The 26,328-nt window shown below is 37.9% G+C and overlaps 1 protein-coding gene across 3 annotated transcripts in view; it reads right to left on the bottom strand.

Annotated features, from left to right (window-relative positions):
• PIBF1 (progesterone immunomodulatory binding factor 1) overlaps positions 1-26,328 on the bottom strand; it is a 231,186-nt gene that overhangs the window by 132,020 nt on the left and 72,838 nt on the right. For all 3 annotated transcript variants that reach the window (XM_027557667.1, XM_027557670.1, XM_027557669.1), the window contains exon 10: positions 17,589-17,687. In XM_027557667.1, the coding sequence (XP_027413468.1) occupies positions 17,589-17,687 (99 nt within the window). The remainder of the gene's footprint in view (positions 1-17,588; positions 17,688-26,328) is intronic.

The following is a 26,328-nucleotide window of genomic DNA, read 5'->3' as shown; positions in this document are numbered from 1 at the left end:
AGGAAAGGGACCTCCTTCATCCAAGAGTTTTGTAACAGTCAAGGTTATCCATCTGCATGAAACAGTTTTACCAGATCTAGTCAGAGACTGCTTCAACCCTTTGTCTTCATTGTGCTGAATAGAGAATACACAATTAAAGTTTAAAAGTCAACTAACTGGAGGATGAGAATAAATAATAATAGTTAACATTTATTGAGAATTTAAACTGTAAAATAAATATCATTTCATTCTATGATGCACAGAATTATATGATGTATAGTTATGTTTCTTCCTTCATTTACAGTAAAGCCCTTTAACGGATAAAAGGAATTGAGAATATCTTCACATCTGGTAACAATGATTTCTGGAATTTCTTCATACTAGTAACAATGATTTCTACAGAAGGAGAAACTAAATGATCACGTATCCAGCATATGACATAGAAATAAACAGGTTACACATACATTTATTAAAACCAGAAAGGGCTAAAAGTTAGCTGAATGAAAAAAATGAGTATAACAAAAATAAAACATGGAAGTCATTATATTATTAAAAGATCTTACTTATTGAATCTTAAGTATAATAAAGCAAAAAGTACTCGCTATATAGAAGAAAGCAATTATATGGTCTAAATGAAGTTAATATAGCTTAGCTTAAAGCTGTATTTCCACACTCTGTTAAAAACATCCAATTCTGTTTCTTTACCTCAGAATGTAAGTGCCATGATGTTCTTAAAAAAATATTATTAGAAGTAGGATATCTTTTAATTCAGAATAAATATATGTCACACATCATATTGCACAAAGGCTAGAATCTACAAGGTGTCATTTAAGATCGAGTAATTTGCTAAATGTCACATTAGTAGGTTGAAAAGATAATCCAACTTTATACTAATTCAAATGACTTAAAAGGCATACGGAATGGGTTGAATGGTGGGCTGTCCCCCAAATATATGTCCATGCTCCAATACTACCTTACATGGAAAAAGGGTTTTTGTAGATGTGATTAAGCAAATATGCTGATAGGAAGAGCCTGCCTTGGGTTATTTGGGTGGGCCCTAAATGCAATCACACATATCCTTATAAAACACATACAGAGGAAAAGGTGATATGAAAACTGGCAGAGACTAGAGGAGATGTGGCCATAAGCCAAGGAAAGCAAGGAATGCCTGGAGCCCCAGAAGACGGAAGAAGCAAGGAACAGAGTGTCCCTGGAGCCTGTGGAGAGAGCATGGCCTTACAGACACCTTGGTTTCAGACTTCTAGCTTCCAGACTGAGAGAATAAATTTCTGCTGTTTGAAGTCACAAAGTTTGGGATAATTTCTTATGGCAACCAAAGGAAATTAATACAGTATCACTGTGAATTTTGTTATTGTTTTTAACATGCATACTGGAGAGCAAAAATGTACATATTGATGCTGTTTAACATCACACATGTTGTGCTTCATATTCTGCTTACTGATGGAATGACACAATTCTGTGGCAGAATGAACACCGGGACGGGAACAAAGAGAACACGTATCTACTTCTAATGCTGCTCCTAGTAACAATATAACTCCGGACAAGTCATATAACCTATTTAGGATTCTTTCCTCATCTGCTAAATGAGTAGAATGTTTTCAATAACTAAGGTTTTCCCAGCTCTAAACTTTAGGCAACCTTTAAAGTTCCCAAAAGGAATAAAAGCAGAGTGTAAACATTTTTATGATAAAAATAAAGATATTAAAATTGTAACACTGGACAGTTTGATCAACTGAAATCTGCCAGAAGACTGTAAGATTCACAGGATTGCACAAATTTATAAGCAGGAATTATTAAATACTCATCATATGTAAAATTCTCCATAAAATATTAACTTTTACAAACATTCATGTAACACCAGTTATATGTCCAGAAATGTGTCAGGCGCCACGTAATATAATAGAAAAATAAGTCTGAATGGTTTATAGAAACTGAACTACTACCTATTATATGGCCATTAAAAAAGTTAATACACTTAAAACCCTTAAACAGTGCTAGGCATAGTAAGAGATCAATAAATATTAACTTTATTACCTAGAATAAATCTCATTTTTTCTTGAGTGCCTTCTATCAATAAGAAGAACTTTATAGTACTTTAAGATAATATTAGGAGGGTTATGCAGTAACAAAATTTTTAAAAGCTTAACTATCTGATTTTTATTCATGGCAACCATTTCTTATTCCTTCAAAACATAACACTTCCAATCAATTCTGTTTCCTTTTTACTGAAAGAACTTTTCATAATGACTGCAGTACTGAAGTATAATTTAGAAGCAGTCTCTAAAACTGGAAGTAACATTCATCTAAATATGCCTGCCAAGTTTAAAAATGTATTAGGAGTTAAATTGAAACATGTTGAAAATGACTCATTGTGGACCAGAATATACACTGTAGGAAATAAGAGCTCATTTACAAGTGGGAGAAATACACTCACACTTCATCTGTGGTAATTCTCTGGACTTTCCTTCCAGTAAACATCATATTTTAAAATAATCGTGGAAAATATCTTACTTTTAACTTAAGTTTTTATGAGTTGATTTAGTCAGCTGGCATTCCAACTTTTTACACATATCTTTTTTTGGACACGGATATATTTACCAAATGTAAATCTATGAAAATTTCCCCCTAAGCAACAGAGCAGCAGCCTATAAAGAAAGCTATATAAACGCACGCGTGTGCGCACACACACACCCACCCACCCACACATACCCCTCTCTCTGATTCAATTCATATACATAATGACTGACCAACTACGACTCTGGATTTCTAAGAAAGCATCTTGAAAAATGTGCCGATATATGATGATGTGTTTTCTTTCATTTACAAACACACAGTATTGATAAGTCACCAGAAGAGCAAGTGCTTTGAGTTCTTTTTCTAGCAACACTTACATATTTGTACTGATTCTATCTACTCTCTCCACTTGGGACCAAAAATTACAATTTGTGAGGCAACTGGTTAGATTTAGAAAAGATGATAGAACCCTCTCATCCTCCTCCACTCACCTCTACAAGAAAATAAAATAAAAGGTCTGCAAGATGAATGGACCTGAAAGCTTGATCTTACTATCACCATATTCTCACTAAGCTAATTAATGAGCTACATACTGAACTATATCTTTGATCATAGCTTAATGTGGCCTTAAGCTAGATTCAGTGAAAAAGTGCGCACTTTCCCTGTGGCAAATGTGATGCCTAAATATTCCGGAGCATCTCTTCATTGTGTATATATTGTCACGGCAGAGGGATTCTCAAGGCCCTGAATTATTATTTTAAAACAATTTTAATAAATGAATTATTCCAGAATAGTTTTAGATCCTGTGTTATTTTTCACTTAAAAAAAAAAACCTTTTGCATCTCTTTTGTTTTGGCAATGCGGGATCCTCGTGACGGCACGAGGGCTTTCTTTAACTGCAGCGCATAGGCCTCTCCTGTGTAGCACATGGGCTCCACAGCCTGCAGACAGTAGCCGGGCGCACAGGCTCTAGAGCACGCAGGCTTGGCTGCCCCACAGCATATGGAACCTTAGTTTCCCGACCAGGGAACGCATCTGTGTCCCCTGCCTTGTAAGGTGGATTCTTAACCCCTGGATCATAATCACAGTCCCTCTTTTTCCTCTTTAAATAACTGGAGTTACTACTTATTGTGAAAAGAATATAGTTTAATTTTTGACCCAAATTGTATTTCCTTTTCTATATAATAGGGGGTCCATCACACTTAAAATTGCCAGAAAAGACACATTCAGTTGTCTGTCATGTTAAGAATTTATATTTTCCGTTTTATGCTTCTTTGATGTTTGCTTTGTTATCTATCTTTTGTTATAAAGTCTATGCTTTCTTTATCTTTTCTCTTTTCCTCTGGCAATATGCAAGTATACTGTCTGTTTTCAGTTTAATTAATGTTTTCTTTCGTAACTAATATGTTTAAATATATATTTGTTGATAATGCTATCGATTCTTATGAAGTTTGAGGAAATTATAATTATACAATATTATATATATTATATACACACTATTTTCCTCTCACCATCAATTCTCTAATTTTAGTCGCAAGTCGCTATTTTTGCCTTTACTTACGTTAAATTATTATTTTTATGCTGTAGTTTCCCCTTAACTATTATGATTACAATGTGTTTTGAAACCAGAATGACAACAGTTATTATGATTTAATTTTACATTAAGTGTTCACTGCCAGTTCTTTTACACCTTAGCATCTCAATTCATGAGTTCTTTGATTCTTTGGCTGTGGTGACATGCTTTTAAAGCGGCTTCAGTCATGTTTGACTCTTTTGCGACCCCATGGACTGCAGCCCACCAGGTTCCTCTGTCCATGGAATTTTCCAGTATTCCAACAAGAATACTGGAGTGGGTTGCCATTTCCTTCTCCAGGGGATCTTCCTGACTCAGGGATCGAACCTGAGTCTCCCATGTTTCCTGCACTGCAGGCAGATCCTTTACCCTCTGAGCCATCGGGGAAGTTCAGGTTACACTTTTAAGTAGGTTTTTTTTTAAGGAGGGGACATGGGTAACAGGTTTCCTGAGTCCTCATAGGACTAGTGACTTTTCATTACTCAGGATGCAAAAATGTCACCCCTCACATACTTTAACTTCCTTGAATCACACTCTCATTTTATCTCTCTCAAATAATTGCTACCTTCTAAAAATTACTTTCTTTATTGCTTATTTACATGCATTCTGATTTACAACATAAGAATGTAAATTGCACTGAGACAGAGACCTTTTGTTAAATCTTCAATTCCATGGTCAAGAAGTGCTTGCTTAAAGCAGATGGTTAATAAATATTGTCAGGAACGTCCCTGGCGGTCCAGTAGCTAACACTCTGACCTCCAATTCAGGGGACTGGGGTTTGACCCTTGGTAAGGGAGCTGGATCCCACAATGCCACCACCAGGACTCTGAATGCCCCAACTGAGGATCTCATATGCTGCAACTAAGACCTAGGGTTGCCAAAGCAATCAACTAATCAATCGATATATTTAAAAAAAAAATAATACTGCTAAACAAATAAAGTACACAATTATGGAAAGAGAAAATTAATCTCAACCAGTATTTTGTTCCTTAGCAAATGACTTACTTATCCAGTCCAGATACTTCTAATAATGTTCCTTTAAGTTATATTTAACAACTTCACTTGGATTTACTGCACTGTTGTCCTGTTCTCTCCACACCACCCAGAATGTGGTGAGTTCTGCTAAACTGCAGATCCTTATCTCAGAAAGAATTTTCTTCTTCTCTATCTCTAAATATTTTTTCCTCTTCCATTGTTATACTGACACATAACTTTCTCCTTTTTTTTTAAAATTCTTCTTGACACACTAATTCTCTGAATGTGGATATATTTTGTCTGTTCTCTATGTCTAATATCACTTCACTAAATGTTTGCATGACTTTTTTCTCTTTCTGTTTTTGTTTTGGTCTGTTTCTGATTTAGAAACCTCCCTTTTCAAATTATCAATTCAATGTTCTGGATCACCCTCCCTCCTTTTCCTATCCTCACTTTATTCTTTAATTCCTTAATAAGATTTGTGCATCATCAGTTCAGTAGAGTTCAGTCGCTCAGTTGTGTCCAACTCTTTGTAACCCCACGAACTGCAGCATGCCAGGCTACCCTGTCAATTACGAACTCAAAGAGCTTACTCAAACTCATGTCCATGGAGTCGGTGATGCCATCCAACCATCTCATCCTCTGTCGTCCCCTTCTCTTCTCGCCTTCAATTTTTCCCAGCATCAGGGTCTTTTCAAAAGTCAGCTCTTCGCATCAGGTGGCCAAAGTGTTGGAGTTTCAAGCTTCAGCATCAGTCCTTTCAATGATTCAGGACTGATTTCCTTTAGGATGGACAGGTTAGATATCTTTACAGTCCACGGGACTCTCAAGACTCTTCTCCACCACCACAGTTCAAAAGCAGCAATTCTTCGGCTCTCAGCTTTCTTTATAGTCCAACTCTCACATCCATACATGACCACTGGAAAAACCATAGCCTTGACTAGACAGACCTTTGTTGGCAAAGTAATGTCTGTGCTTTTGAATATGCTATCTAGGTTGGTCATAACTTTGCTTCCAAGGAGCAAGGGTCTTTTAATCTCATGGTTGCAGCCACCATCTGCAGTGATTTTGGAGTCCCCCCAAAATAAAGTCTCTCACTGTTTTCATTGTTTCCCCATCTATTTGCCATGAAGTGATAGGACTGGATGCCATGATCTTAGTTTTCTGAATGTTGAGTTTTAAGCCAATTTTTTCACTCTCTCTTTCACTTTCATCAAGAGGCTCTTTAGTTCTTCTTCACTTTCTGCCATAAGGGTTGTGTCATCTGCATATCTGAGGTTATTGATATTTCTCCTGGCAATCTTGATTCCAATTTGTGCTTTCTCCAGCCCAGCATTTCTCATGATGTACTCTGCATATAAGTTAAATAAGCAGGGTGACAATATACAGCCTTGACATACTCCTTATTTGATTTGGAACCAGTCTATTGTTTCATGTCCAGTTCTAACTGGACTTGACCTTCTTGACCTGCACACAGATTTCTCAGGAGGTAGGTAAGGTGGTCTGATAATCCCATGGCTTTAAGAATCTTCCACAGTTTCTTGTGATCCACACAGTCAAAGGCTTTGGCATAGTCAATAAAGCAGAGATAGATGTTTTTCTGGAATTCTCTACCTTTTTCGATTATCCAACGGATGTCAGCAATTTGATCTCTGGTTCCTCTGCCTTTTCTTAAACCAGCTTGAACATCTGGAAGTTCATGGTTCACGTACTCTTGAAGCCTGGCTTGGAGAATTTTGAGCATTACTGTGCTAGCCTGTGAGATGAGTGCAATTGTGCAGTAGTTTGAGCATTCTTTGGCACTGCCTTTCTTTGGAATTGGAATGAAAACAGATCTTTTCCAGTCCTGTGGCCACTGCTGAGTTTTCCAAATTTGCTGGCATACTGAGTACAGCACTTTAGCAGCATCATCTTTTAGGATTTGAAATAGCTCACTGGAATTCCATTGCCTTCACTAGCTTTGCTTGTAGTGATGCTTTCTAAGGCCCTCTTGACTTCACATTCCAGGATGTCTGGCTTTAGGTGAGTGACCATACAATCGTGGTTATTTGGGTCATAAAGATCTTTTTTGTATAGTTCTTCGATGTATTCTTACCACCTCACCTCAATATCTTCTGCTTCTGTTAGGTCCATATGATTTCTGTCCTTTATTGAGACCATCTTTGCATGAAATGTTCCCTTGGTATCTCTAATTTTCCTGAAGACATCTCTAGTCTTTCCCATTCTATTGTTTTCCTCTATTTCTGTGCATTGATCACTGAGGAAAGCTTTCTTATCTCTCCTTTCTATTTTTTGGAATTCTGCATTCAAATGGGTGTATCTTTCCTTTTCTCCTTTGCTTTTCCATCTTTTCTTTTCTCAGCTATTCGTAAGGCCTCCTCGGACAACCATTTTGCATTTTTGCATTTCCTTTTCTTGGGGATAGTCTTGATCACTGCCTCCTGTACAATGGCATGAACCTCCGTTAATAGTTCTTCAGGCACTCTATCAGATCTAATGCCTTGAATCTATTTGTCACTTCTACTGTATAATCGTTAGGGATTTGATTTACATCATACCTGAATGGTCTAGTGGTTTTCCCTACTTTCTTCAATTTAAGTTGGAATTTGACAATAAGGAGTTCATGATCTGAGCCACAGTCAGCTCCTGATCTTGTTTTTGTTGACTGTATAGAGCTTCTCCATCTTTGGCTGCAAAGAATATAATCAATCTGATTTCGGTATTGACCATCTGGTGATGTCCATGTGTAGAATCTTCTCTTGTGTTATTGGAAGAGGGTATTTGCTATGCCCGGTGTGTTCTCTTGGCAAAACTGTGTTAGCCTTTGACCTGCTTCGTTTTGTACTCCAAGGCCAAATTTGCCTGTTATTCCAGGTATCTCTTGACTTCCTAGTTTTGCATTCCAGTCCCCTATAATGAAAAGGACATCTTTTTGGGGTGTTAGTTCTAGAAGGTCTTGTAGGTCTTCATAGAACCGTTCAACTTCAGTTTCTTCAGCATTACTGGTCAGGGCATAGACTTGAATTACTGTAATATTGAATGGTTTGCTTTGGAAACGATCAGAGATCATTCTGTCATTTTTGAGATTGCATCCAAGTTAAAAAAAAAAAAAGCTTATATTTTCTTTGAGATTACTGGTTAATTAAGGCACCAGGAAGGGCACAGTGATAGATACTGTTGTAGTGTTTCCAAAACACGTATTTGAGGAATGAATAGCTAAGGATTATTTGGGGAGCTTTGTAGGAAGTCCAAATTCCTGGGGACCCTCTACCAAGTAGAGGGAGGCAAAAAAAAAAATGTCTTCCAAAAAAACCCCAAAATATCTCTCCAGGTAACTGAAATTCATCTAAATTTTGGAATTACTGATACAGTAAAATCAAGTCTGGGGCACTCTTTTTAGCATTCAAACTGCCTTCATGATGGAAAGAGTCAAAATGAACATGGTAAGCTCTGATCAATTGAAATTGATATTTGTTGAGAATTACTTATATCAAAGACACTGAATAGAGGCCTTATCTTACTAGAGAGGCAAATATATGGATGAAAAAAACCTCTGACCTCAAAAAAACCCCCGACACTTCAGAGGCAAAGATCTGCAAATTAAACACACAATTATAATGCTAGGAAATAGAAGAGATGTCAATATTTCTGACAGGAACTTAAGGCATGCATGGAAGACAAGATCAATGATTTCAGCCTCACCTCATGAATGTGCATCTACCTGACAGGTGAAAGGTAAGATACACGAGAAAGGGGAAAGAAAAGGTCATTCTTAGCAAAGAATACATATAAAAGGGTGAGCGAGGAAGCACCACACTCTTGCAGAACGTGAAAAGATCAACTAGTCCTGAGTATAAGGGGAGAATCAAAACAAAGATCTGCAACTGGGAAGACAGGCAGGAAGTCTGTGAAGGACTTTAAATGCTAAGTTGTGTGCAGTCTGGATGCCATTCTTCTGAATGACATGATCAGAGCTCTCAGTTTTAGAACATTATTCTCGAAGAATGAGTGATGAAAATAGGACTAAACTCAAAGCGGCAAGATGCTTCAGAGGCTATTATAAATAGTTCGGGCAAGAGAAAAGAAAGATTTGACTAAAGCAGTGGCACCTGGGTTTAAGAGGAGGGACGTGATTAGATATATTTAGAAATTAGAAATAACATAACATTTGTTTAGTTTAAGTGTTCAGACAGGCCCTTCTGGACTATCCTATCATGATATACCCTACCTGAGCCATTATCCCTCCTCCAATCTAGTTCAGAGCAATCATCAAAACACATAATTATAATAATTATGGATCTGTTTGATTATTTTCCGTCTCCCTCAATTAGGGGAGGGGCAATCTCCCTTCACTGCTTTATTTATGTACATCAACTTCTAGCACAGCAAATGGCACATGGTAGTTGTCAATAAATACTGTTGGTTGAATAAAAGGTAGAGGAGTGAGGGGAAAAAAAGTAGATGTGAACCACCAGCTCTCTTGTTTAAGGGCCTGGGCAAATAATGACATTAGTCAGAATGCAGAACTACGGGAGGAGGAACAGGTCTGGGCAAGAGGACTGACTGAGGGGGAACGATGGAGCAATCAATTAAGAGGCTACTGTACACAATTACAACATGACACCAGTCAAGAAGTAACGAGAAGCTGACCCAGGATGATGGCAGCAGGAATGCAGAGGATTATACAGATATGACAGGGGTTTTAGAAGCTATGAAATTCAGCAAGATTACACAGGGGAACAAGGGGAAAGGATTATTATTCTGGAAGGTCGAACAGAAATAAATGACTTAAAAATGGTGGTATAGTTTATTGATGTGAGGTCAGCTAAAGCCACTTTTTGTTTTGGGAAGGGTGAATGTTGGCAGAAGCTGAGTTTGTTTCAGAAATACTGAGTTTAAAGTTCTAGAAAAACATCGAGGTAAAAATGTCAATCACGTAGCTGGAAATACAGTTTATAAAACGTAAGAAAAGATTCGGTTTGAGTTTAAAAGCACTTTTGGTCATTCCCAAAAGTGACAAGTAAAAGCTGAGCAGAAGAGATTCCAGAAAGAAGAGACATATATATGTATATGATCCAACATATCAAAAAAAATAATCAAAAGTCATTAAAACACAATAGAAAAGAAAACAAATGAACTGCTTCAGATTAAAGGAGACTGAAGAGGCATGATAACTAAAAGTAGAGCATAATTTTGGATGGGATGTTGGGCCAGAAAAAAGACTGTTATAAAAGGGCATTACTGGGACAATGACAAAAATGTATAAAAGTGTTATCAATGTTATCCTGAATTTAACAAGTGTCCTGTGGTTGTATAAGAGAATATTCTTATTCCTAGAAAATAAACTGTGAATATGTAAAAGTATATGATGCATTAAACTATGCAGAAAAAAAATAATGTGCAGGGGAAGAAGGGAGAGAAAGAGGAGAGAGAGAGAGAATAAGAAGAATAGAACAAATGTAGTTAAATGCTAGAAAGGGGCAGATCTAGATAAAAGACCTAAAGGAGTTCTTTGCATCATTCTTGTAGCTTTTGTACACAAATGAAATTTGAAATAATAAGTTAAAAAAGAATAAGGACTAAGATAGAATGCTAAAGCCCAGTTATGATTTGATAACAACTCTGAGAGTGATATCCATTGAAAGTTATTCTGGCTTGAGGAGAGAAGAGGTTTATGTTGCCAGGAATCGAAACAGCTTTCTCTATATCAATTGTTCCATTTACACAACAAGATATGCTGATAACTCTAGTCTATTACTGCATAAAGATGTTCTGTCCCACGGACTAACAATACTGGCATCCATCATTAATTCCCTGATGTAGTCTTTTTTGTTTTTTGGCTACAGATGCCACCCAGTCCTTCTCTGAGAAAAAAAAGACTGACAGAAAACAATATCTAATTGTTTTGTGCATGTGTGTGTTTTGACTCGCTGCACGAAAATACTCATGATGTATTCTTTTGAGGAGGAGAATAGGTATATCACTTTAGAACCTGTAGTACCCTTTAAGCCCAATTACAAGCAACAAACTATCCATGAGTGGCGACAGGACCCCCTGGGCCATTGTTTCTGGTGGGACAAGGAATTTCAGATCAGACCAATACCTTATAAAGAAAAAGAAAGATAGATGAGAGGTGAATAAAACAAAATCCATACACTGTGATCCAAATATGGGTGTTTCTTATTAGTTCTTTTCAAAGCCTTGTGTCTAGACCAAGAAGGAAGAAATAATTTTCATCTCAGCAATAAATTTCTTAATGTTTTCATGTACATGACATTATATACTACTAATTTCAAAGCCTTTACTAGGAAAGAAATAGAGTCACTTGTGGTAACTTAGGATGTAATTAAACCAGTTTAGAATATTCTATACAAGTGGCCAAATATATGTCAGATGGAACAGCAGCTTAAAAACCGAAAGAAAATTTGAGAACGTGGAGTTTGACTGTTTCAGTATAAATGAAACAAACCAATGGGCAAACAGAACATTTCAAATAAATAAGAGAAATCAAGTAATAAAACATAATTTTATAAACTCTGAAAAATCATCAGAGTAGCTTACAATTAAAGAGAGCACTTCACAAATTTTCAAAGAAAAAATAAAATACTAAAAATTATTTAAGAAGCATGAATTTATTGTATATTCTTTCTTTCATAGAGAAGTATGTCAAAACAGTAACTTAATATGGGATTGAGAATCAAGAATTTCTGCATTCAAATAACAACTATGATGTGAATTAAACATTATGTAACCATGAAAATTAAGGATAATATGAATGAAATTACCACAGAATTTATTAAGTAAACAAAGTTTAAACACAGTATAAATAATTTTTCTTTCAAATTTCAACATCCTTTATCCCATCTCAAATGACACAAACATTTATGTGCCTACTGAAGGAGCAAGGCAAGATTGAAAAACAAATAAACAAAGATAAAACAATATAAGAATATGACAAAATGTAGAATAAAGGCATGTCAAAACTGTTCTACTCTTGGGGATAAAGCACTGAATGGAAATTTAGGACAGCTGGCTGCTATATCAAGCTTTAAATTAGCCCAATATAACATATGACTCTCTTAATCTACTCACTAGATCTCCTATTCCCTCTTATCTTCTGTCTTCTATAAGTAAAAAATCAGAACAAAATTCTACTATCACCAGAGTAGTTGTAGGGATTGAAATCATAATGTCAAGTAATATTCATTTAACAATATCTACAAACTGAAAAAAAAATTCCAAATACATCAAACCATAGCTAAAAAAAAATTAAAATGACTATAACTGAAAAATAAAGACTTAACTCTGGAGAAGGCAATGGCAACCCACTCCAGTACTCTTGCCTGGAAAATCCCATGGACAGAGGAGCCTGGTAGGCTGCGGTCCATGGGGTTGCGAAGAGTCGGACACAACTGAACGACTTCACTTTCACTTTTCACTTTCATGCCTTGGAGAAGGAAATGGCAACCCACTCCAGTGTTCTTGCCTGGAGAATCCCAGGGACGGGGGAGCCTGGTGGGCTGCCGTCTATGGGAGTCGGACACAGTTGGACACAACCAAAGCGACGTGGCAGCAGCAGCTGGATTATAAATTTAAGCTAAGATTCAAACATAGGCCTCTCCTATAGGATCCCACAGATATAACAGTGTATTCAAATGTATTCTGTTAACACTGATGGAGTTTAAAAATTTCCCCTTGGGGCAGAAAGAGTCCTCAGAGTGCTTACAGAGATTCAAAGCAACAGAAGGAGAGGTAATAACTATTCCTGCTCATGAAAGCTGGGTATTTGTTACTTATAATTAAATAAATTATTGAACTTGAATTGGGACATATACAGATCTTTTCTATGCCTGAGAAAAGTCCAATTTGTTTTTGTAGAAAATTAAAGTCTTGAGCAAAAAGCCTTTTTCATTCATGTTTGAAAGTGGCATACCACTTCCTTACATTTCTCTTTATAATAACACAGGTTGTTTAATCATTAAATGAAGCATTTGGTAAAGTAAAACTTTCAAAAAAAATGAAAGAGTTGCGATTAGTTATACTTGACTAGAAAATTGTGTATAGACATGTCTCAGGCTTTACTTAAGCACGATTCAGGGAAATCACAGTGCATGTAAAGAATGAAATACATTTGTTTATTCTGATTTTGACACAAAGGAAGCCAGAGTAAAAACTCAACCTCTGAAATATAAAACAAATATTTTTCCTGGGGTTTCAATATATACAAAACATATACATGATATTCCCAAAATATTCCTAGGCCAACTATACTCAAAAGAATTTCAGTGGATATTTAAATATATAGAGAGAAAGTATCTTTTTCAAATATTGTGTTAAACACTAGGTTTTTATTAAAAAAAAAAACAAAAAAACAGGAAAAGTGAACTACAGAGATTTTAAGATACAAAAATAGCTTGGGTTCACCATTCCTTTTACATGGTAACTTAATCAGTGTATTAATTCTTTCGAACTGTTGTTACAGATAATTTCAGGATCAAAATGGACTTCAGGGACTTTCCTGGTGGTTCAGTGGTTAAGAATCCGCCCTGCAATGCAGGGGACATGGGTTTGATCCTTGGTCAATAAACTAAGATCCCACATGTTTCTGAGCAACTAAGCCTGTACGGTGCAACTACAGAGTCCATGTGTTTCAGTGAAAAATCCTGCATGTGCCAAACTAAAACCTGATGCAGCCAAATAAACAAATAAATACTTAAAAACGGAGAGAGAGACTTTAAACTCATCAAGCTACCCACTTGATACTTCAATCCTTATAAACACAATCCTACTGAATGCTTAGTCAGCTGATGCCTGCACATTTCTGTGCAGAACACAGAAATGTGTTCTCCATTTCTGATGAAGAACACTGTCGATGCCAAGGCATTTTGAAAAGCCCTATCAGAAAACTTGGGCTTCCCTGGTAGCTCAGTTGGTAAAGAATCCGCCTGCAATGTGAGAGACCCTGGTTCGATTCCAGGGTTGGGAAGATTCACTAGAGAAGGGTTAGGCTGCCCATTCCAGGATGCTTGGGCTTCCATGGTGGCTCAGCTGGTAAAGAATCTGCCTGCAATGTGGGAGACCTGGGTTTGATCCCTGGGTTGGGACGGTCCCCTGGAGAAGGGAAAGGCTACCTACTCCAGTATTCTGGCATGAAGAATTCCAGGACTGTATAGTCTATGGGGTCACAAAGAGTCGGACATGACGGAGAGACTTTCACTTTCATCAGAAAGCTTATCTTTACTCTTTTTTGTAATGTCTACTCAGTTGTTCCAATTCTACCACTTTAGACCTTACCAAGTGAGAAAAATACCCATCAACTATTTGTAGACAGTTATAATCTGGGCACTAATAGGATGTTTTCTAATCTTTTGAGTAGGTTTGGTCAATTTCCTCTTAAGACCTTTGGTTTAGAGCTTGGGTGCCCAGACCCAGAATGATTCTATAAACAAGATAATTCCTGATCACATTCTAGATATAACTTCTATTCCCATAGAATAGTATCTCCATATGAAAATTTTCCAAGTTGTCTTTGTATTTTAATTCTAAGCTGATACAGAAATATTAATATCTCCTTTTTATATTTTTTTATTTTTTAAATTATTAAAGTATGATAACACATTTACAGGAGACCTGGAAAATTATGAACAAGGTTCATACAGAATAAGGTTACATACAGTCCCACTATTTAATATCTCCTTTTAAAGCACTTTCACTTTATTGAGCTTTGCACATGCTGAACTTTTTTTTCCTCTTACAAACTGAAGATTTGTGGCACCAAGCAAATTCACCACTGCCATTTTTCCAGTATCTGCTCACTTTCATATCGGTGTCACATTTTGGAGATTTCTCACAATATTTTAAACTTATTATTATTATATTTATTATAGTGATCTGGGATCAGTGATTTTTTATGTTACTACTGTAATTGTTTGGGGGCTCTAGAAATCTTGCCTATATAAGATAACAAACTATTTATAATATTCTCTGAACTATCTTCCTGTTATTAGCTTAGTACTACTTTCATCACTCATTCTTCCAGGGTAATTATTCTAGAACTGGGAACTCTGATCATGTTATTCAACAGAATGGCATACAGAATGCATAGCTTAGTACTTAAAGTCATTCACAGACTCTCTGACTATCTTCTCAGGCTCTCTCCCTCTCCTTGGGCCTCCCTATTCCCTGAGACACAACGATACTGAAATTAGCCCTACAATGGCCTCCAAAGTTCAAGTGAAAGGAAGAGGCACACATTTCTCATTTTAAATCAAAAGCTAGAAATGATTACGCTTAGAGGCACACCGAAAGTTGATATAGGTTGAAAGTTGATATAGGCTGAAAGTTAGGCCTCTTGTGCTGAAGAGTAAGCCAAGTTGTGGATGTAAAGGAAAAGTTCTTGGAAGGAAATTAAAACTGTGTCTCCAGTGAACACAAAAATGATAAGAAAGTAAAACAGCCTTACTGCTGATATGAAGCAAGTTTTGGTAGTCTAGACAGATGATCAAACCAGCCACCATGTTCCCTTAAGCCAAAGCCTAATACAGAGCAAGGCAACATTCAGAAAACGAAGATCATGGCATCTGGTCCCATCACTTTATGGGAAATAGATGGGGAAACAGTGGAAACAGTGTCAGACTTTATTTTTGGGAGGTCCAAAATCACTGCAGATGGTGACTGCAGCCATCAAATTAAAAGACGCTTACTCCTTGGAAGGAAAGTTATGACCAACCTAGATAGCATATTCAAAAGCAGAGACATTACTTTGCCAACAAAGGTTTGTCTAGTCAAGGCTATGGTTTTTCCTGTGGTCATGTATGGATGTGAGAGTTGGACTGTGAAGAAAGCTGAGCACCGAAGAATTGATGCTCTTGAACTGTGGTGTTGGAGAAGACTCTTGAGAGTCCTTTGGACTGCAAGGAGATCCAACCAGTCCATTGTGAAGGAGATCAGCTCTGGGATTTCTTTGGAAGGAATGATGCTAAAGCTGAAACTCCAGTACTTTGGCCACCTCATGCGAAAAGTTGACTCATTGGAAAAGACTCTGATGTTGGGAGGGATTGGGGGCAAGCGGAAAAGGGGACGACAGAGGATGAGATGGCTGGATGGCATCACTGACTCGATGGACGTGAGTTTGAGTGAACTCCAGGAGTTGGTGATGGACAGGGAGGCCTGGTGTGCTGCAATACATGGGGTCGCAAAGAGTCGGACACAACTGAGAGACTGAACTGACTTGAACTGAGGAGAGGTAAGGAAGCTGCAGAAGAAAAGTCTGAAGCTTGAAGAGGTTGGTTCATGGGATCATGAAATTTAAGGAAAGAAATCATCTCCATAACATAAAAGTGCAAGGCAAACCAGCAAGTGATGATGTAAAAGCTGTAGCAAGATATCCAGATGATCTAGCTAAGATAATTAATGAAAGTGGCTACACTAAACATAGATTATCAGTGTAGATGGAATATCTTTCTATTGGAAGAAGATGCCACCTATGACTTTCATAGCTAGAGAGGAGAAGTCAATGCCTAGTTTCAAAGTTTCAAAGAACAATCTGACTCTTTTGTTAGGGGCTAATGAAGCTGGAGTCTTTAAGGTGATGCCAATGCTCATTTACTGTTCTGAAAATCCTAGGTGGCCTAAGAATTGTGCTAAATCTACTCTACTTGTGCTCTGTAAGTGGAACAGCAGAGTCTGGATGACCCTGGTCTGTTTATAACATGGCTCACTGAATATTTTAAGCCCACTGCTGAGACTGACTACTAAAAAAAAAAAAAACCCTTTTCAAAATATTACTCCTCAATGACAACGTCTTTAGTTAACCAACAGTTCTAAGGATGGATGCACAATGACATGAATGCTGTTTCCATGTCTGCTAACACATAACATAACTGATTCTATAGTCCATGGGTCAAGGAGTTATTTCACCTTCCAAGTCTTTCATGGTAAAAATAATCATCTACTGATGATCAGCAATTTCACTCTTAGTATTTATATGAGAGAAAAAGAAACATATACCCACAAAAAGACTTGTATACAAACATTCATAGCAGCTTTATTCATAGTAGCACCAAACTGGGAAAAAAAACAAACACCCACTGAGAGGTGAATGAATAAACAAACTGTATATTCATGCCCAGCAAGTTAAGAAATGAACTACTGGTCTAACATAAAATGGATGAAAACATACGATGTTGAGTGAAAGAACTTAGACACAAAAGGGTACACACTGCACAATTCCATTTCTTTTTAATCCATGAAGAACAAAACTAAACTATGGTGAGAGAAATCACAAAGTGTTCACCTCTTGATGGGTGGTGGCTGAGACTGACCAAAGGGACATAAGGAAACTCCTTAGGGTGACTACACTGTTTTCTGTCTTGTTTCAATACGTACGATTATCACATATGTAAATTATTACATGTACATAATACTTAAATGAAAATTAAACTTCTATTAAAAAGATATATTCTAAAAGAAAGAGTAATGGGAACAAAGATCAAAGTTTCAATGTCTCTGTTTTCAGGATGCTTACCTGTCTAAGAGCTGATCATGTTTTTCTAGAGCATTCTTTTCAGCCATCACTGCTCGGTCCTTTTCAGCCACAGCATTATCCCTTGCTTCTCGGAGGTTTCTAAAATTTAAATATATATTTCAGTTATTCCAAACACACAGTGTCCATATTTTTAAGATTCATAAATGGGTTTGCTTGGAGTCGGACTAACTGATAAATCTTAGGGATGCCCTAGGGGTTGGGTGATCCACAGTCCATGTAATATGAATATGCCTGGCTTGGTGAGTTTCTCTAGTAGCACACAGCAGCATGGGTAAAAACATGCTCTAATCTTTAAGTGTCATGCTGCCTTTTGCCACAATTTTTCTCAACGCGGTTGAAGGCAGGCTGGCTGGTTTATATATATAGCAACTCATTTAACCCTGCCATAATGTAAAGAGGTAGGTATAATTACCAAGATATTAAACACAAGAAAGCTGAGGTTTTGAGAAGTTAATAAATATAAAATACAATTTCATAGTGAGAGATATAGATATAGAGATACGATATAGAGATCAAAAAAATCCAAATGGAAATGAAGTTTGGGATATGAGCAAGAGAATTGATGAACTGATGGATCCTAGGTCTCACTTGGAGATGAAAGGAAGAGAACACAGAAGGACTGAGATTAGAAGGCAAGGGACAAAGGACTTGAAGTCCTGATAAGATGACCCACAGATTACGAGGAAGTCGTTGTGCAGGCAGGATGGAAGACCAGAGACTGCTGTCAAAAAATGGTGATTCAGAGGTAGAGTAGTGCCTTCAGCCTTGGAATTTTAGTTCATAAAATGGAGCGTGTGACATGAGAATAGCTAAATGAAGCAGAGATGAGATGAAGGTCAATGTTCTTGCAGGGCTCAAGGAAGTATGAGGCCACAGTATTAGTCATTCACTTACAGTGCTGATGACAGCAGGAAGTGAAATTGACAGAAAGATACACTGAGTGACAGTTAAGGGGAATGTCCAAAAAGTGGAAGATAAGAACAGTGAGAAATAAGGAATGATACAGCCATATCAGTTCAGTCACTTCAGTTGCTCAGTCCTGTCCGACTCTGCGACCCCATTGACGGCAGCACGCCAGGCTTCCCATTCTATCACCAACTCCGGGAGCCTAGCCTCATGTCCATCGAGTTGGTGATGCCATCCAATCATCTCATCCTCTGTCGTCCCCTTCTCCTCCCACCTTCAATTTTTCCCAGCATCCCAGGATCTTTGCAAATGAGTCACTTCTTCGCATCAGGAAGCCAAACTGTGGGAGTTTCAGCTCCAACATCAGTCCTTCCAATGAATATTCAGGACTGATTTCCTTCAGGATGGACTGATTGGATCTCCTTGCAGTCCAAAGGACTCTCAAGAGTCTTCTCCACCACCACAGTTCAAAAGCATCGATTCTTCGGCACTAAGCTTTCTTTATAGTCCACTCTCACATCCACACATGATTACTGGAAAAACCATAACCTTGACTAGATGGATCTGTCTAGGTTGGTCATAACTTTTCTTCCAAGGAGTAAGCGTCTTTTAATTTCATGGCTGCAGTCACCATATGCAGTGATTTTGGATCTCAAAAAAATAAATCTGCCACAGTTTCCACTGTTTGGCCATGTATTTCCCATGAAATGATGGGAACAGATGGCATGATTTTTGTTTTCTGAATGTTGAGCTTTAAGCCAATTTTTTCATCTCCTCTTTCACTTTCAAGAGGCTCTTTAGTTCTTCTTCACTTTCTGCCATAAGGGTGGTGTCATCTGCATATCTGAGGTTATTGATATTTCTCCCTGCAAACTAGATTCCAGCTTGTGCTTCTTCCAGTCCAGCGTTTCTCATGATACTCTGCATATAAGTTAAATAAACAGGGTGACAATATACAGCCTTGACGTACTCCTTTTCCTATTTGGAACCGGTCTGTTTTTCCATGTCCAGTTCTAACTGTTGCTTCCTGACCTGCATACAGATTTCTCTGGAGCCAGGTCAGGTGGTCTGGTATTCCCATCTCTTTCAGAATTTTCCACAGTTTATTGCGATTCACACAGTCAAAGGCTTTGGCATAGTCAATAAAGCAGAAATAGATGTTTTTCTGGAACTCTCTTGCTTTTTCGATGATCCAGCGGGTGTTGGCAATTTGATATCTGGTTCTTCTGCCTTTTCTAAAATCAGCTTAAACATCTGGAAGTTCACGGTTCACGTACTCTTGAAGCCTGGCTTGGAGAATTTTGAGCATTACTTTGCTAGCGTGTGAGATGAGTGCAATTGTGCGGTAGTTTGAGCATTCTTTGGCATTCTCTTTCTTTGGGACTGGAATGAAAACTGACCTTTTCCAGTCCTGTGGCCACTGCTGAGGTTTCCGAATTTGCTGGCATATTAAGTGCAATACTTTCACAGCATTATCTTTTAGGATCTGAAATAGTTCAATTGGAATTTCATCACCTCCACTAGCTTTGTTCTTAGTGATGCTTCCTAAGGCTCACTTGACTTTGTATTCCAGGATGTCTGGCTCTAGTTGAGTGATCACACCATCGTGATTATCTGGGTCTTAAAGATCTTTTTTGTATAGTTCTTCTGTGTATTCTTGCCACCTCTTCTTAATATCTTCTGTTTCTGTCAGGCCCATAGCACTTCTGTCCTTTATTGAGCCCATCTTTGCATGAAATGTTCCCTTGGTATCTCTAATTTTCTTGAAGAGATCTCTAGTCTTTCCCATTCTATTGTTTTCCTCTATTTCTTTGCACTGATCACTGAGGAAAGCTTTCTTATCTCTCCTTGCTAATTTTGGAACTCTGCATTCAAATGGGTGTATCTCTCTTTTTTTTTTTTGCTTTTCGCTTCTCTTCTTTTCTCAGTTATTTGTAAGGCCTCCTCAGACAGCCATTTTGCTTTTTTTGTATTTCTTTTTCTTGGAGACGGTCTTGTTCCCTGTTTCCTGTACAATGTCACAAACCTCTGTCTATAGTTAATCAGACACTCTATCAGATCTAGTCCCTTAAATCTATTTCTCACTTCCACTGTATTCGTTACAGATTTGATTTAGGTCATACCTGAATGGTCTAGTGGTTTTGTCTACTTTCTTCAATTTCAGTCTGAATTTGGCAATAAGGAGTTCATGATCTGAGCCACAGTCAGCTCCTGGTCTTGTTTTTGCTGACTGTATAGAGCTTCTCCATCTTTGGCTGCAAAGAATATAATCAGTCTGATTTTGGTGTTGACCATCTGGTGATGTCCATGTGTAGAGTCTTCTCTTGTGTTGTTGGAAGAGGGTGTTTGCTATGACCAGTGCATTCTCTTGGCAAAACTCTGTTAGCCTTTGCCCTGCTTCATTTTGTACTCCAAGGCCAAACTTGCCTGTTAACTCCAGGTATCTCTTGACTTCCTACTTTTGCATTCCGGTCCCCTATAATGAAAAGGACATCTTTTTTGGGTGTTAGTTCTAGAAGGTCTCATAGGTCTTCATAGAACTGTTCAACTTCAGCTTCTTCAGCCTTACTGATCGGGGCATAGACCTGGATTACTGGGATATTGAACGGTTTGCCTTGGAAATGAACAGAGATCATTCTGTCATTTTAAGATTGCATCCAAGTACTGCATTTCGGACTCTTTTGTTGACAATGATGGCTACTCCATTTCTTGTAAGGGATTCTTGCCCATAGTAGTAGATATAATGGTCATCTGAGTTAAATTCACCCATTCCAGTTCATTTTAGTTCGCTAATTCCTAAAATGTCGATGTTCACTGGTCATCTCCTGTTTGACCACTTCCAATTTGCTTTGATTCAAGAATCTAACATTCCAGGTTTCTATGCAATATTGCTCTTTACAGCATTGGATCTTGCTTCCATCACCAGTCACATCCACAACTGAGTGTTGTTTTTGCTTTGGCTGTGGCTCTTCATTCTTTCTGGAGTTCTTTCTCCACTGATCTCCAGTAGCATATTGGGCAACTACCGACACGGGGAGTTAATCTTTCAGTGTCCTATCTTTTTGCCTTTTCACTGTTCATGACATATAAACAGTATACAGCCAGATAGGGGCCTTCAAAAATCAAATCCTGTTTGGTTTTTTATCATAGTAGAACTTCAGATCAAGAAAAATACCAACAGTATGTTTCTTTCAAACTCATTCAATTTTTTTTAATCCTCATCTCTAACAGAGCTATAACATTAATAAATTTGGAGTTTAGTGTAAATGATTATGTTCACTTAATCCCTACAAATCCTTGGCGTTATATTTTCTAATCTACTTTACGGTTGAGTAAATTGTTTAGAAGGCTTAAATCCCTGGGTCCAAGTAACAGAGTATTAGTGTTAAAGCCATAATTTGATCTCAGCTGTGTTTTACTCCAGATCAGATCAGATCAGTCTCTCAGTCGTGTCTGACTCTTTGCGACCCCATGAATCGCAGCACACCAGGCCTCCCTGTCCATCACCAACTCCCGGAGTTCACTCAGACTCACATCCATCGAGTCAGTGATGCCATCCAGCCATCTCATCCTCTGGCGTCCCCTTCTCCTCTTGCCCCCAAACCCTCCGAACATCAGAGTCTTTTCCAATGAGTCAACTTTTCGCATGAGGTGGCCAAAGTACTGGAGTTTCAGCTTTAGCATCATTCCTTCCAAAGAAATCCCAGGGCTGATCTCCTTCACAATGGACTGGTTGGATCTCCTTGCAGTCCAAGGGACTCTCAAGAGTCTTCTCCAACACCACAGTTCAAAAGCATCAATTCTTCGGCGCTCAGCCTTCTTCACAGTCCAACACTCAACATCCATACATGACCACAGGAAAAACCATAGCCTTGACTAGACGAACCTTTGTTGGCAAAGTAATGTCTCTGCTTTTGAATATGCTATCTAGGCTGGTTATAACTTTCCTTCCCAGGAGTAAGCGTCTTTTAATTTCATGGCTTCAGTCACCATTTGCAGTGATTTTGGAGCCCAGAAAAATAAAGTCTGACACTGTTTCCCCATCTATTTCCCATGAAGTGATGGGAGCAGATGCCATGATCTTCATTTTCTGAATGTTGAGCTTTAAGCCAACTTTTTCACTCTCCACTTTCACTTTCATCAAGAGGCTTTTTAGTTCCTCTTCATTTTCTGCCATAAGGGTGGTGTCATCTGCATATCTGAGGTTATTGATATTTCTCCCGGTAATCTTGATTCCAGCTTGTGTTTCTTCCAGTCCAGCGTTTCTCATGATGTACTCTCCATGTAAGTTAAATAAACAGGGTGACAATATACAGCCTTGACGTACTCCTTTTCCTATTTGGAACCAGTCTGTTGTTCCATGTCCAGTTCTAACTGTTGCTTCCTGACCTGCATACAGGTTTCTCAAGAGGCAGATCAGGTGGTCTGGTATTCCCATCTCTTTCAGAATTTTCCAGTTTATTGTGATCCACAGAGTCAAAGGCTTTGGCATAGTCAATAAAGCAGAAATAGATGTTTTTCTGGAACTCTCTTGCTTTTTCCATGATCCATTGAATGTTGGCAATTTGATCTCTGGTTCCTCTGCCTTTGCTAAAACCAGCTTGAACATCTGGAACTTCATGGTACACGTATTGCTGAAGCCTGGCTTGGAGAATTTTGAGCATTACTTTACTAGTGTGTGAGATGAGTGCAATTGTGCAGTAGTTCAAGCCTTCTTTGGCATTGCCTTTCTTTGGGATTGGAACGAAAACTGCCTTTTCCAGTCCTGTGGCCACTGCTGAGTTTTCCAAATTTGCTGGCATATTGAGTGCAACACTTTCACAGCATCATCTTTCAGGATTTGAAGTAGCTCAACTGGAATTCTATCACCTCCACTAGCTTTGTTCGTAGTTATGCTTTCTAAGACCCACTTGACTTCACATTCCAGGATGTCTGGCTCTAGATGAGTGATCATACCATCGTGATTATATTGGTTGAGAAGATATTTTTTGTACAGTTCCTTCTGTGTATTCTTGCCACCTCTTCTTAATATCTTCTGCTTCCGTTAGGTCCATACCATTTCTGTCCTTTATCGAGCCCATCTTTGCGTGAAATGTTCCCTTGGTATCTTGAATTTTCTTGAAGAGATCTCTAATCTTTCCCATTCTGTTGTTTTCCTCTATTTCTTTGCATTGATCGCTGAGGAAGGCTTTCTTATCTCTTCTTGCTATTCTTTGGAACTCTGCATTCACATGCTTATATCTTTCCTTTTCTCCTTTGCTTTTCACTTCTCTTCTTTTCACAGCTATTTGTAAGGCCTCCCCAGACAGCCATTTTGCTTTTTTGCATTTATTTTCCATGGGGATGGTCTTGATCCTTGTCTCCTGTACAATGTCACGAACCCCTGTCCATAGTTCATCAGGTACTCTATCTATCAGATCTAGTCCCTTAAATCTATTTCTCACTTCCACTGTATAATCATAAGGGATTTGATTTAGGTCATACCTGAATGGTCTAGTGGTTTTCCCTACTTTCTTCAATTTAAGTCTGAATTTGGCAATAAGGAGTTTATGATCTGAGGCTCAGTCAGCTCCTGGTCTTTTTTTTGTTGACTGTATATAGCTTCTCCATCTTTGGCTGCAAAGAACATAATCAACCTGATTTCGGTGTTGACCATCTGGTGATGTCCATGTGTAGAGTCTTGTCTTGTGTTGTTGGTGTTTGCTATGACCAGTGCATTTTCTTGGCAAAACTCTATTAGTCTTTGCCCTGCTTCATTCCATATTCCAAGGCCAAATTTGCCTGTTACTCCAGGTGTTTCCTGACTTCCTACTTTTGCATTCCAGTCCCCTACAATGAAAAGGACATCTTTTTTGGATGTTAGTTCTAAAAGGTCTTGTAGGTCTTCATAGAACTGTTTAACTTCAGCTTCTTCAGCATTACTGGTTGGTGCATAGACTTGGATTACTGTGGTATTGAATGGTTTGCCTTGGAAACAAACAGAGATCATTCTGTTGTTTTTGAGATTGCATCCAAGTACTGCATTTCGGACTCTTTTGTTGACCATGATGGCTACTCCATTTCTTCTAAGGGATTCCTGTCCACAGTAGTAGATACAATGGTCACTGGAGTTAAATTCACCCACTATAGTGCTATATTAATGCATAAACAAGTTCTATGGCCACAAAGAAGAGGAGTTGTTTATTTTTAACCAGAGGACCAGATGAGTGAATGAAAGACATGTAAGTTGGCCCTTGAAGGACCAATAAATCAAGTTAACTCAAAAAAAGAAAAATGAAATGAATGGGAGAAAGTGCTGGAAACTCAAGTTTCTACCAACACGGCTTCCCACAGGTGCCTGCTGGTAAGCTTTCTGTATAAACCGGTCTTATCAGGTACCACGCCTTCCATATCCTGCCACAACCTGCATACTTCAGTAAGAAATAGCACAACTCCTTATAACATAAAGATTCGAGATACTTCCTTTAATATTATGAATTGACATTTAATGTTTCAGTCCGAGAAAGCAACTGTGCAATTCTTCCACTGACAGTAACAGTAGCAGGAAACACAGAGTGCTCATGCTGGGCTGGGAACACTGTCAGGCACTGTGCATATATTAATAATAACTCATCTAACCTTCACAACACCCTCACAAACTATAGGGTGTATCATTATCTCCATAATACAAAGGACAAGACTGAAACACACAGAAGTTAAGTATCTGTCTACAACAGTCACATGGTAAATAAACTCTGGAGCCCAAATTCGAACCCAAATCGTATGGTGCTCGGGTCCATGCTCTTCATCACATGAGGCTGCCTCTCTGAAGAGTACCCCTGTCTCACAGATCTTCTCTTTGGAAAATTTTGTCATTGTGAGATTTATATTATATGATTATCTCCTAATGCAAATAGATGTTAAGTCAAAAAGAATTCTTCGAAGAATTGTGACTATATTATACATTTGTGTTTATGGTCCATGTTCTTGCAAACTCAAGCTGGTCTGATAAAACACTAGATGGATTGATTCCTGTCACAGCTAAGATCGTAACTGCCATGTAACTAATAAACTATCCACTTGAAAACGTTAAATGTATTAGAAAATGTAAAAGAAATACAATTACAGAACAAATAGCAGGAACTCAAATGTTCTTCAAAAGACAAATTTGAAAAATTAAGAGCATGAACAAGCTAATAGAGTTAAAATTTTCAAAGTTCAAACTGAGTATATATAATCAAATATAATAACAGAGAAAGATGTTGGAAGGTGGCCAACATTATAGCAAATGTTTTAAATTATACAAATTCAAATATTTTATCCTTAGAAATGCTTTTTAGAAAGCTAGCATTTGATTCTTAAACTGTTTTTCTTAACTGATTCCTAAATTCTAATTCTTTCATGTTGCTTCCTACTAACTCCATCTTCCATACACATATGCTTATCTCTTCCCATCATTTTATATTTGCATGTGGGAGGTCGAGTAAGAGGAAAGGTAGTAGAAAAGGGAAAAGAAATCTTATCAATTCCATGTAAAATGCAAAAAAACAAAAGTGAGTATCCTAGTATTATCACTGACATTCATTGAAGTCGCTCAGTCGTGTCCGACTCTTTGCAACCCCACGGACTGTAGCCTACCAGGCTCCTCTGTCCATGAAATTTTTCAGGCAAGAGTACTGGAGTGGGTTGCCACTTCCTTCTCCAAGTATTATCATTAGTGTCCAAGTAATATACATTTCAACTTAGGTGCTTTTTGAGTGAAAGAGGGTGCTGTTAATAATTATGCCAGGGACTTCCCCGATGGTCCTGTGGTTAAGAATCTGCCTGCCAATGC

Source organism: Bos indicus x Bos taurus, chromosome 12, assembly GCF_003369695.1.
Source record: "Bos indicus x Bos taurus breed Angus x Brahman F1 hybrid chromosome 12, Bos_hybrid_MaternalHap_v2.0, whole genome shotgun sequence".
In the NCBI taxonomy this organism is placed as follows: domain Eukaryota; kingdom Metazoa; phylum Chordata; class Mammalia; order Artiodactyla; family Bovidae; genus Bos; species Bos indicus x Bos taurus.
This window is presented reverse-complemented; position numbering and strand designations above follow the sequence as displayed.